The sequence below is a fragment of the Xenopus laevis genome, chromosome 6L (genome assembly GCF_017654675.1).
Source record: "Xenopus laevis strain J_2021 chromosome 6L, Xenopus_laevis_v10.1, whole genome shotgun sequence".
In the NCBI taxonomy this organism is placed as follows: domain Eukaryota; kingdom Metazoa; phylum Chordata; class Amphibia; order Anura; family Pipidae; genus Xenopus; species Xenopus laevis.
The window spans coordinates 116166966-116181288 of record NC_054381.1 but is presented as its reverse complement, the minus strand read 5'-3'; the positions used below and the strand labels follow the sequence as shown (position 1 = coordinate 116181288).

At 37.7% G+C, this 14323-nt stretch overlaps 1 protein-coding gene across 1 annotated transcript in view; it reads right to left on the bottom strand.

Moving 5' to 3' along the window:
- The window catches only part of lama3.L (laminin subunit alpha 3 L homeolog), a 153387-nt gene that overhangs the window by 81743 nt on the left and 57321 nt on the right, over positions 1–14323 (bottom strand). Inside the window, exons 13-18 of the mRNA XM_041566398.1 lie at positions 14052–14186; positions 12347–12481; positions 8871–9008; positions 2336–2382; positions 1732–1831; positions 1402–1454 (exon numbers count right to left, since the gene is read on the bottom strand). Of these exons, the coding sequence (XP_041422332.1) occupies positions 1402–1454; positions 1732–1831; positions 2336–2382; positions 8871–9008; positions 12347–12481; positions 14052–14186 (608 nt within the window). The remainder of the gene's footprint in view (positions 1–1401; positions 1455–1731; positions 1832–2335; positions 2383–8870; positions 9009–12346; positions 12482–14051; positions 14187–14323) is intronic.

Below are 14323 nucleotides of genomic sequence, written 5' to 3'. Positions count from 1 at the left end.
AAAAAAAAAAAAAATATATATATATATATATATATATATATATATATATAAATATATATATTTATTTATATATATATATATATAGAGATATAGAGAAAGAGAGAGAGAGAGAGAGAGAGAGAGAGAGAGAGAGAGAGAGAGACATGTGCCCTGCTTTTTGGGATTGCCTATGATTAAGTGCTGGGTAAGCATGAAATTCATTAGGCCCCATGTGGGGTTATTGATGTGTATTTTAATAAGATATAATACATATATTTTTTAAACAGCATGAGTATAGTGAAATATTTTTGAGTATAATGCACCTTCTTTTGGAGGTCTCTATCATGATTCACTTTGTATTATATACTATATTACTAGATTATGCAGCCAATATATTTCTTATCACTATAATAGTCATTGGCACCCATGATCTGTCTAGTCAATGACAAACAATGACTGAGAGCATGTTGCCCATTTGATTCAATGCAGCTTTAGAATACCTCATTGTGATGTTCTTGTATATTAGTAGTGTTTCTAAGAAGCACAGGAAACGCTGCCTTTTACATAATCAAACATAATCAGTACATCAGGTAAATGCAGAAAAGGAATTTTAACTTTCGTTAATTATGCTAGTAATTCTTTTATATACAACAAAGTGTATTTTAGTGTATCTATAATTATAAACACCTACTGTATATAGGGTAGAGAAAATAATGGCAATATACAAGTGTATCTGTTATAGCGTGGGGCACTTAGGTACATTATATCTGTAATTGCTGCTATGCTTCCAGTAACAGGAGCGCACCTGAGGGCTTCGACCTGGTCTTTTGTGCAAGAGGAGAGCACTCATTAAGGAGCTCAATAAATAGTAGCCTGTATGTGAAGGACTTATAAACAGGGCTCAACCTGCCATAAGTAAACATATGTTCAAAGTGAGGAAGCACACTGGATCACCCTGGGCTGTGACATATGTTACTGGGCTCAATCTGGTACCGTATATGGGAGCCAGAGAACTTACACCTAATTAGGCTGTTGTTCAGAAGGACAGATCCACTGTAAATCCATCAAGATTAATATTATTGCAGCAGAAGGAGAAAAAGCTGCCTCCAAGGCAGGACAAACTAAAAAAACTGAGGAGGATGTGGAGATGGCAGGGAGGAAGAGACTAAAAGGAGTTAATTAGTTTGTCCTGCCTCGCAAAGGAGCAGCTTAACCCCAGTCGTGCTGCACTGACAGGTAGGGTCATATGTAGAAATTAAATTAATCAGTATGTTGGATAATAGGGAGTTAAAGCTTCTACTGTTACAGTCAAATAAATATTTATTTGAATTAAAGAAATATAGAGCAAAATATAAAACAAATTCCCCTCATGTCAAATCCTTTGCTTGTATTATGAAAACCTGAAAATTTTAATTAGTTTACCTTGTGACACTCTCCAATCCCACTGATTGTTCCTTGTACTTGACACATACAGTCTGAAAGAAATAAGACAAGACTAACCGAGTGATATTGGCAAAAGGTGACCAATCAAAAACATATTAAAGTGTTCTGGATCTGGACACTTACAGTATTTCTCCACCGTTTATCCACTAGACAATTCCTAAATGATAAAACCGAGAACTAACTCTGTTAGGAATTGACATCTCCCAATAAACTTGGTTGAGATGTATTTCTACTTTTTCCTTGGAAGAAGTGACCACCAATTATTGTAATGAAATAAAATATGTTTCAGACATTAGATAGATGTCTTACCAGCACAACCATTGGGGTTTTCTCTAGCTAAATTCCAGTATAAAGGTTTGCATTGGTTGCAAGTCAATCCTTCCACTCGTGGTAGACACTGACAGTAGCCCTAAAGGAAACAGGATCAAACCATTGTTATGAAGCTCTTATAAACATACAGATTTTTTTATGGGAAATAAACAAATTTTTATCAGATTTAGTATGCGACACACGTGCTTGAGTACTACTGGACAGTATGGGATGTCAGGCAATGCACATTTAGGGGCTCATTTATCAACACTGGGGAAATTTGCCCATGGGCTGTTACCTATAGCAACCAATCAGTGATTAGCTTTTTAAAGCCAGCTGCAAGAAGAACAATGAATGCAGCAATCTGATTGGTTGCTATAGGTAACAGCCCATGGACAAATTTGCCCAGTGTTGATAAATGAGCCCCATTGAGTCTAAACAGTCAAGAGGCAGAGGCAAAACATTAATTACTGGCACAAATGAAATCATTGCAATGCTTAATTGATATGCTAGGTTCTACACAAAGTCTTAGTAAAGCTACTTATTTTAATAAAAAAAAAGCTGTGTATCACAAGTTAATACGAAAAGAAATTGTGGTACCTACATCTTGTATATGCAGTGTACCAGCTGGATCACATTCACCACTAAAGCCTATAAGAAAATAGAAACAAATTAAAACATGTATAATATTCTAAACTCTATGAAAGAGACTTAAACATTGATTGCATTTTGTTTAGTATTGAACATGTTTTATCACTAAAGCCTATAAAAAATAGAAAAAAATGAAAACGTATAATATTCTAAACTCATTGTTAAATAGTTACATATTTAAATCAGGTTGAAAAAAAGACAAAGTCTATCAAGTTCAACCCCTCCAAATGAAAACGCAGTATCCACACACACCCCGCTCTACTTTCACATAAATTCTATATACCCATACCTATACTAACTATAGAGTTTAGTATCATAATAGCCTTTGATATTCTGTCTGTCCAAAAAATCATCCAAGCCATTCTTAAAGGAATTAACTGAATCAGCCATCACAACATCACCCGGCAGTGCATTCCACAACCTCACTTTCCTGACTGTGAAGAACCCCCTACGTTGCTTCAAATGAAAGTTATTTTCTTCTAGTCTAAAGGGGTGGCCTCTGGTACGGTGATCCACTTTATGGGTAAAAAGGTCCCCTGCTATTTGTCTATAATGTCCTCTAATGTACTTGTAAAGTGTAATCATGTCCCCTCGCAAGCACCTTTTTTCCAGAGAAAACAACCCCAACCTTGACAGTCTACCCTCATAATTTAAGTCTTCCATCCCTCTAACCAGTTTAGTTGCACGTCTCTGCACTCTCTCCAGCTTATTTATATCCCTCTTAAGGACTGGAGTCCAAAACTGCACTGCATACTCCAGATGAGGCCTTACCAGGGACCTATAAAGAGGCATAATTATGTTTTCATCCCTTGAGTTAATGCCCTTTTTTATGCAAGACAGAACTTTATTTGCTTTAGTAGCCACAGAATGACACTGCCCAGAATTAGACAACTTGTTATCTACAAAAAACCCTAGATCCTTCTCATTTAAGGAAACTCCCAACACACTGCCATTTAGTGTATAACTTGCATTTATATTATTTTTGCCAAAGTGCATAACCTGCATTTATCAACATTGAACCTCATTTTCCAGTTTGCTGCCCAGTTTCCCAACTAAGACAAATCACTCTGCAAAGTGGCAGCATCCTGCATGGAACCTATAGTTCTGCACAATTTAGTATCATCTGCAAAAATAGAAACAGTACTTTCAATGCCCACCTCCAGGTCATTAATAAACAAGTTGAAAAGCAAGGGACCTAGTACAGAGCCCTGTGGTACTCCACTACCAACACTGGTCCAATTAGAAAATGTTCCATTTACCACCACTCTTTGTAGTCTATCTTTTAGCCAGTTCTCTATCCAGGTACAAATACTATGTTCCAGGCCAACATTCCTTAATTTAACCAGTAACCTTTTGTGTGGCACTGTATCAAATGCTTTAGCAAAGTCTAAGTAAATCCCATCCACTGCCATCCCAGAATCGAGGTCCATGCTTACCTTCTCATAAAAAGAATTTAAGTTAGTCTGGCAAGATCTATTACACTAAAACCATGCTGGCACACACTCATAGTATTATGATTTGATATAAAGTCCAGTATCTTATCCTTTATCAACCCTTCAAAAAACTCTTAATGAAGGAGAATTAAACATTTGATTGAATTTGTTTAGTATTGAACATGTTTTATTAGCGGGATTAAGAGCACACAACAACAACATGTATTTGTGTGGACTCAGGACTATGACAATTGCGACAGAGTGGCATCTAAGTGTTAATGACACATGCATCATCTTCAGAAATTTTGGCTCAGTGATTATTCTCAGATTAAAGCTGCAGAGAAAAAAATCAGATGACATTAATCTGAATAAGAGGTAGTAATGGGACCGAGCTTTTACAGACATTTACTACAAATGGGACATAGATATAACCAACCAGGTGGTGGATAGGGTACAGTAGCTAGTTCCAGTAAGGAACTAGTTAAAGAGCGTTAAAGAGCTAGGTGGATACACCCTGTGAAAATATGTACAAGTTCTATTGTTTGCTAAATTCTTCAAATATGTTAAAACTGAGTTGAAGTACATGAGCAAAATGGCCCAAGGGGGTGGCTCAGGAGGGGGGCTGCAGTACCAGACCCCCTCTGGCAGCATTCGTGTTAAGGTGGCCATACACAGGCAGATTTAATATGCTGATATGGACTGTTTAGACCGACTTGGCAGTTTATCAATCATCTTAAAGCTATATATTGTCTACCTTAGGTTTGCATCTCCGAGAGATCTGCTCGTTTGGTGACCCCGCTAAAAAAGTGAATCTTATAGTGTATGGTCACCTTTAGTTATACCATTGGTTGTATTGTTTTATTTATCTGTTACTGTGCGTAATGTGAAAGTATTTCAATATTTAAATTTTCCGATAGGTGGCAGTGTTAGGTAGCCTATTACTACCTATCACTTTGAATCAGGATCTTGAACAAAGCCTAAAAAATTGAGATGTTTTTTTTCCAAATATGGCATTTTCTTAATATGATCATAGATGGGGAGATCTATCAAGTATTTGATAATAAAACTGCAAAAAAAGTGGCTACTGAGATGCATGATTATTTGCTTTGCGATAAACAACAAATGAAAAAGCTGTGTGCTCCCCAAACATTTTTATATTATAAAGTTGGGGTGCAGTGAGGATGTGACTATTGCACTCCTACATAAAAACAGATAGTCTGAATTGACATATATCATTATATTAAAATATCTAATGATATAGGGAGATGCATGTGACCTTTATTTGGTTTTTGCACCTATCCTTAGTTTGCTTGTCTGCATGGAGCTCAACAAGGGAGCATCCAAACCACATGAAGCCTCCAGCAGGCAGCACTGTATTCAAGAGAAACACAGTGGCCTTTTCTTTTTGCTCCAGAGTGCAAAGTGCAAAAAACATGAGTCATTGTATCCATTTTTGCACCCTGCCCCACTTAGTAACTGAAGCCCGTAGTAGTCGATGCAACATGAGAAATACAATTTACTGAGCAGAGGCTCAGCCCTTAAACACATGCCCAATGTCTAGTCTATTTCTTTACAGATGACAAAATAAATAATTGAATAAAATCTTTACAACTAAAATCGTAATGCAGGTACATATCATTAAGGTTATACTGTAGATGCATTAACTATTAATTTAATAAAGATCTTTAAATTCTACTGCTGGACATCTGCAAAATGTGTTTACAGGGCACACTGTGCGAAGTTACCCAAAAATCTGGCAAACTTCTTTTTAATTCTCATCTAAAGAGCAAGGCACAAGAGTGTGAGTGGTGCTAGCTGTACATGAACACACAGGAGCTGCCTGTTCTTAGACTGTGACAGTTAAATAAAATACCAGGGATTTTTTCAGACAATTCTTCCAAAAAAAAGACGTAAATGTCATTGTTTTGCAGAGAAGCTATTGGATGTGAGCCCAGAACTCTGTAACAGTGAGGGAACATTTGCCAAAGGAACTTTCCAGTTATGCTGTGCCTAGATAAACTAAGGACCGAAAAAGGCACTTGTTTTTCAGATCCAGTTCAGTAGATGCTGGTTAAAGTTGCGAGAAATGTGTAAATATGATTTATAATTCATTGTGTTCCTGCAGGAATCTGAGAGAGTTCTGATAGAGATACAAACTAATCCCAGTGCACATATTGTTTGAACTTTAGCACTCTGCAGGACAAACATTTAAATATTCACTGGTCTAGAAACAAATGATTGCCTTCTAGTCTTCTTAACCTGAAAAATAAGCATCTCTCCTTCAACTTCAACAGAAATGTTTGGAACTTGGAACAGAATAGAATTTGTAATGTTGAGATAAAAACAAACCAATTTTGCCAACGTTAGCTTTGTAACCATCAAGTGCAGGGTGCTATCTTAATATAAAGAAAAATAAAACATTTAAAAACTGTTTAAATACAATAGGACATTATGGGAAATTGAATTCCTGTGTTTCATAGCTTTCTGGACTACCAGTTCCTGGATAATGGATCCCATACTAGTAAATATATTACAACATACTTCCACTAGATGGCCATACAACCATTTCATGGCACGTATAAACTTGTGTGGCTGTTTCCAAATATAAATATATATTATGCCAAACTACACATATTATAGTACTGTACTTAACAAATAAATTACTAAAGTCTTCAGGCTGAATATTTAGCCTAAACCAAATATGTTTTATGATGAGTTGAAATATATGTAAAAATATATACAAAATATACTGATCTATTTGTCAAATATCAAACTATGTTCAACAGGAACTACATAAAGTTGTAATAATATATGTCAGTGGTTATTGTATTGTGGTTATGTCAGTGGTTATTGTGATGGATTCTTAATAAATTGTTGCTGATTCGTAATAGGGATGCACCAAATCCACTATTTTGGATTCGGCCGAACCCCCGAATCCTTTGTGAAAGATTCGCCCAAATACCAAACCGAATCCTAATTTGCAAATTAGGGGTGGGAAGGGGAAAACTATTTTTACTTCCTTGTTTACTTCCTCCCGCCCCTAAATTTGGATTCGGTTCGGCCAGGCACAAGGATTCTCAATCAGAATCCTGGATTCGGTGCATCCCTAATTCATAAGTCCTGTGAATGCGGCTTCTTCAAGGAGGTGTGTTGATTTCGAAAGGTGGCACACAGGCAGGAGATGAAGTGGGTAATGTAATAAATGCTGCTACGTTTACCCAAGACCAGTATCAATCAACCAATCAGCAGGTAGAATTCACAGGTCACTTGTTTAAAAGCAAACATCTTATTGGTTGCTATGGGTTACTGCTCCTGGGCAAACTTTTATTGCATATGGGGGAAAGACTTTAATCGTGAGTGCTGAGTCTTTGGAGAGAATATATAGAGAGAGAGAGAGAGAGATTGTGCACTCACCCCTAGGGATGTAGCGAACCGCCGTTTTGGTGTTCGCGAACGCCGTTCGCGAACACCGGCAAAAAATGCGAACCGTTCGCGAACCGTTCGCGAGCTTCGAACACCCGCAAAATCGTTCGATTCGAACGTTCGAAGGATTTTTCGTTCGATTCGAACGTTTGAAGGATTTTCATCGTTCGATCGAAGGATTTTCATTCGAATCGAACGGTCGAGGGATTTTAATCGTTCGAACTAATGGAAATCGTTCGAACGAATGGAAATCGTTCGATTTTAGCGGTCGAATGGTCGCGAACTCAAATTGCGAACGTTCCCAAACGTTCGCGAACATTAGGCGGACGCGAACGGTCGAAGTTCGCGCGAACAAGTTCGCAGGCGAACTGTTCGCTACATCCCTACTCACCCCCCAAAAAAACGGTGCTATCGCAAAATGTAATATCGACATGAAGGACACGAGGACTCATGGGATTTAATTTATGTGCAAAAATGTAATAGTCCTACACTGAGGACCTTTATCAAGACATCAAGATTTCAATACTTCATTCTTTATCGCCCCAAAAAGAAACAAATTAAAGGGGTTGTTCACCTTTAAGTTAACTTTTAGTTATAGAACGGACAATTCTAAGCACCTTTTCAATTGGTTTTCATTATTTATTTTTTATAGTTTTTCAATTATTTGCATTTTTCTTCTGACTCTTTCCAGCTTTCAAATGGGGGTCACTGACCCCATCTAAAAGCAAATCCTCTGTAAGGCTACAAATGTATTGTTATTGCTCTCCTATTCCTCTCCTATTCATATTCCTGTCTCTTATTCAAATCAATGCATGGTTGCTAGGGTAATTTAAACCCTAGCAACCAGGTTGCTGAAACTACAAACTGGAGAGTTGCTGAATAAAAAGCTAAATAACTCTAAAACCACAAATAATAAAAAATGAAAACCAATTGCAAATTGTCTCAGAATGTCACTTTCTAATTTATACTAAAAGTTAACCCAAAGTTGAACAACCCCTTTAAAGTCCTGCTTGAAGTAGTAAAGGGCAGAGGACAAAGTGCTCAAAAACAGGAATGTCCTTCCAAAAGCAGGACATCAGTCCACTCTAACATAAACACAAATTACTTTTACAAAAAGATAAATTCTTATTTTAAAGAACAGACATGAAATAGCAATCTTCGTACTGAATCTGACATAGTTTTGGGCATATTTGTAAGAGAATGAGTCCTTCTAGCAGAATTTCATGATGCAAAGTCAGAAAATATCTGTGTTGCATTCCCTATTTATGAAAATATATTTACTCTGCATAGGGATGCACCGAATCCACTATTTTGGATTCAGCCAAACCCATTCGTGAAATATTCGGCCGAATACCGAACCGAATCCTAATTTACATATGCAAATTAGGGGTAGGAAAAACAGTTTTACTTCCTTGTTTGGTGACAAAAACTCACACTGTTTCCCTCCCCGCCCCTAATTTGTATATAAAAATTTGGATTCGGTTCGGCCTGGCAGAAGGATTCGGCCGAATCCGAATCCTGCTGTAAAAGGCAGAATCTTGATTCTGTGCATCCCTACTTCTGCATTCATCTTGGCTTTAGTTTCAAGTTGCGTGCAGGCTCAGTGCGGAAGCCTGTGCAAACAAAGCATACCATCACAACTGGGGAAATCTTGTGCTCCAGATGCGCATTTGTCACATCTCTGCCCAGTGACATCGGGTCGGCAGTAGCACTGTCCTGTAACAGGATCACATGTGCTTTGGTAGGAACCCTGAGAAGAACACTGGCATGCTGAAAAAGAAAAAGAAACATATTCAAATACTGTAGTTCCGGGTATTAATAGAATCATATACAAATAAGAGTAGAATTTCTAACAAAAACCATAAATAAAAGTAGTAAATTTTTACTACTTTTATTTATGGTTTTTGTTAGAAATTCTACTCTTATTTATATACAAATGAAAGGTAAGATCCCAGTGACAGTTCGATTTCACCTCCATCCAACAGAGAAACACAATGGCAACTGTGTTGGCAATTGGGATGCACCGAATCCAGGATTTGGTTTGGGATTCAGCCAGGATTCGGCCTTTTTCAGCAGGATTTGGATTCGGGCGAATCCTTCTGCCAAAAAAAAAACCGAATCCTAATTTGCATATGCAAATTAGGGGCGGAGAGGGAAATTGTCTCAAATTTATCACAAAACAAGGAAGTAAAAAAAGTTTTCCCCTTCCCATCCCTAATTTGCATAAACAAATTAGGATTTAGTTCGGTATTCGGCCGAATCTTTCACAAAGGATTCGGGGGTTCGGCCGAATCCAAAATAGTGGATTCTGTGCATCCCTAGTTGGCAATGCTTTGAAAGGTGCAAGTGATGTTTCATAAACCTTTTGTCACCTTGGGAAGCTTTATAGTTATGATTTCTGATATTTTTACTTGACTTCATGAATCAGTACTGAATGTTTAATGTTCATTTTAGCAATCATAAAAATCTAAATAATATTGTAATAACAAGAAGCTCCCAACATATGGCTGAATCTTTTCATTTGCTGGTTTATATAAAGTAATTTTGGAGTTAATAATCCATGTGGTTAATGTAAACAAAATATTTGCACTATGGACCATTTTTCCAAGGGGTGACGACAGGCCCGGACTGGCAATCTGTGGGTTCTGGCAAACCCCAGAGGGGCTGCCATAAGATACCATAGAAAGTTACTATTTAGTGGACTGGTGGGGAGCTGATTGGGCCCAGGTCTGGACTGGAATTCAAAATAGGCTCTAGCATTTCAAGTACACAGAGGTCCAACCAGTCCTTTACCAGATCACTCCACAGTGACTGTCTACTCTATGGCATCTTATAGAAGCCCCTCTGGCATTTGCCAAAACTTACAGATTGCCAGTCCGGGCCTGATTGGGCCTCTCTGTACTTGGAATGGCAGGGCCTATTTTGACCCCCAGTCCAGAACTGGGTGACGATACCTAGAGGCCCATTTACTTAGCTCGAGTGAAGGAATAGAATAAAAAAACTTCGAATTTCAAATGTTTTTTTTGGCTACTTCGACCATCGAATGGACTACTTCGACCTTCGACTACGACTTCAACTTTGAATCGAGCGAATTGCGGTAAATCCTTCGACTTTGATATTCAAAGTCGAAGGATTTCCATTCGGCAGTCGAATATCGAGGGTTAATTAACCATCGATATTCCACCATAAGTAAATTTGCCCCCTAGTATTTATTTGCATTGTTGATATCCTTATGACTGTCTTTACATTTGCCGCTTCTGTTTTGCGTTTGAGATCCTTTATTTATAGTATTTGTGAGCCCCACAAAACTGTTAATAAGCTTACGTATCATCTAGACTTCTCAGTGCACATGAAGTTTTGCAGCTTGAAGATGATATGCACATTTTTAGTTCTTTCAAGTTCTTTTTGCATTTTATTTTATATCTAATGGAATAGTTTCATGGCATATTTTAGTGCTCAGGGATATCTTTGATGCCCACTGTATATCTTCTAGTGCTCAAGAATATATTTGATACAGAGCAATATTTAGACATTCAGAGGCACATTTATCAAGGGTCGAATTTCGAATTCATGTAAGTTTTTTAAAACACCCATAAACTCCCATGCACTGGAAATTCCATTTATTATAAACATGGAATTTTCTAAACTCGGGTGAATGAAATCGTCCCGAAAACTCAAGTCGAATTTGAATCGAATTTGAATTTTTAAAACTAGATTCGAGTTTTTTTTTCTCCAAAAAATTTGGCAGGTCTTAGGTGGTGAATAGTTGAATTCGAGTTCTTAAAGGGCCAGAGTATGATAAATCTCGAAAATCTTAATTAGTATTTTTTTGAAAAACTCAAATCGAATTTGAATAACTCCCTAGTCTAATTTGACCATAAAAACTAGAAAATTCAAATTTCAAATTTTCAATTCGACCCTTGATAAATCTGCACCTCCGTATGTGCATTATATTACCTGAACTAGGTCAGATAGATGCAGAACACAATGAAAGGCTGCACTTCCCAGACACATAACAGACAGGTAGGGGCATCTTACTAACAAGGAACTTTTCACTCTTTATTCTGATCTATCTTACCTGCCCAGGTATATCCTTTTCTCAGAATGCTTTAAATAGAGACTGTTGGTGCAGGAGTTAAAGGGGAACTAAAGTCTAAAATAAAATAATGCTAGAAATGTTGTATTTTGTATACTAAACATAAACATGAACTTACTGCACCAGAAGCCTAATAAAACAAATGATTTATGCTTTCAACGTTGGCCACAGTGGGTCATCATCTTGTAACTATGTCAATCCATCAATGCAAGACCAAGACCATGCACATGCTCAGTGTGGTCTGGGCTGCTGTTGGGAGGCTCAGGGATCGTCATAAATTATTAAAACAGCACAAGCCAAATAATATGTGCCAGTAGCCGATACAGCAAGACTGATTGATAATCAGAATATGAAGACTGCACTGGGTCCTGTGTTGTCATTTAATCTAATGTGGATTTTTTAGTTTTTGTATTGTTTAATACAAACTTTCTCCAACTCTGCAGAACCAGTGGCTGTAGCAATATAATCCTTCAGTTTATCTGTTTTAATCTGGCTCCATGATCTTTGTCCCTGCCACTGGAGTTGGAAACATAAAAGGGGGTGTATTGTAAAGGAAAAAATAAAATCCAATATGAATCTCTACACAGTCGCCGACTGCACTACAGCGGAACAATCAAAGCTGCTTGAGTTTCCCTGCAGAGCAGCTGGGACCATATGAAGTTTCCTATCCCCAGAAGTCAGAGCAAGGAAAGCGAAGGGGTAATTTCACTGCATACAATCAGATTTCTTATAAAAACAGTACACATTTTTTTGATTAAAGTATATATTTTATTTTTGTTGCCTTTACATCCCCTTTTCAATAATGATCTGTACCTGGAGTGGCTGACCACATGGCATGCAAGCTAGTGATTTCTTTTTTCTATAGCTAAACTTTGTTTGTGGGTGATCAAGCACCCCTGATTATTTAAAGGTCTAGGACAGCAATAGCTTGGTGCTGTGTAACCATGATGAAAATAGTTTGAAACATAATCATTTTTTTTTTCTCTCCAGCCCAAAACTGTACATGACTTACGTGTGCAGCTGGGGTAGCTGTAAAAACCAGGAGCGCACTTATTACACGTTAGACCAGCAAAGTTTGCCCGACAGCGGCATTGTCCATTCACACCACATGAGGGGTCAGCAGCACCAAACATGTCACAGTTACATTCTACAGTTAGAAAAAGAAATAGTTGCTTTAAATGTTACCATTCATATACAGTATGCTGTTCAAAGGGGTGGTATACTCTATTTTCCAACAATAATTCAATGAATGTGGCGTGTGCTGAACATGAACTTTTTGACAGTTTTTTAACCAGGATATATGTATGTTTGTTGATATTTCTTGCACTACAGAGGGCAAAAACATTCATTTAAAGCAATGTCTAACTCTACTTCCTGGTTCGTATGAGGTCAGTCAAAACAACTGAGCAGTCACTAAGAAGTAAACAAACCTCTCTTTTCTTCGATCTGCAGCCTGTCAGGCTATGGGATAATGAGTAGATCATTCTACAGGTATGGGGTCCATTATTCGGAAACCCGTTATCCAGAAAGCTCCGAATTACAGGATGGCTTATTCCCATAGACTCCATTTTAATTCATATATATAAAAAGGTTTTTCTCTGTAATAATAAAACAATACCTTGTACTTAATCCCAACTAAGATATAATAAATCCTTAGAAGGCAAAGCAATCCTATTGGGTTTCTTTAATGTATAAATTATTTTTTAGTAGACAGAGTAGACTATGGAGATCCATAAAGCCCCAGGTCCTGAGCATTCTGGATAAAAGGTCACATACCTGTAGAGAGGACTTCTCAGTAGACTAGTGATTTGTTTTTAAATAGCTCAAACCAGGAAGTAGAATTTAATTTTGCTTTCAGTTTTTACCCAACTTAGCACAAGGAATTACAAAAACATAGAGATATCTTAATTAAAGCAATAGATGGAGTATTTGGGATGGTGTTGGGGAAAAGGGGAAAAGACTAGTGTGGCCAATATGACACCTGAGCAGAACAATTGGGAAAGGGAGGGAATGCTAATAAAACTACTGCTACAGTCAAAAGCAATGCTTGCTTATTTTACCTACCATAATATTTTGCTCAGGGCGCACCAGTTGTTCCAATAGAAAAAAAGTTTGTGGCTATAATTCATTGTAAATCTTCTCTCCTGTTGCCAAGAATGTTGTTATGTGCTCTCTCAATAGGAAACACCCAACCCACCAGCACACAAAGCAGAGACATTTCAAGGGGAGGGCCAGCAATGGGCAACCATTTAATATTCCTCAGGTGACAGAATAACTTGTACCACTCCTAAATTCCTATTTGCAAAGTGAATATTGAAAAAGAATCTGATCTAAATGATGCAATTAAGAAGGGTGGCAAAATGCACCTAGATTATGTTACACATTAGCTAAGGGCAGGTCTGGACTGATACTCAAAATAGGCCCTGGCATTTCAGGTACACCGAGGCCCAAACAGGCCACCCAGTGGCCCAAACAGCCCCCCACCAGCCCAATATATATTGACTGTCTATGGCAACTTACAGCAGCCCCTCTGGCATTTGCCAGAACCCACAGATTGCCAGTCTGAGCCTAACTAAGGGCAATTTCAATATGCAAATATCTTTGCAAATTATTTCTTAATATGTAGCCAATGAATGCAATTGCTATTGCTAAGTATTGTGACTTAGCAAGTTGTTCAGAGAAGTAATGGTTCCAAAATCTCTATATTCAGGCCTTACCTTCGCACTTTGGAAAGGAATGGTAGCCTGGGCGGCACTGGTCACACTGTGCCCCTTCAGCCCTAAAGTGGCACAGGCATTTCCCTGTAGGGTCACACACTTCAGGGACCACCCCTGCAGGATGGCAGTTACATTCTAAACAATAGAAGGAAATAACTCATTGTAAGAGAAAAATCTAAAAATGTTTTTAGCCTTTGTCATTAAAACAATAAATGTACTGTATGTAAGGGCAAGCAACATTACTAAGAATGTATAGTAGAGGCCAATAAAAC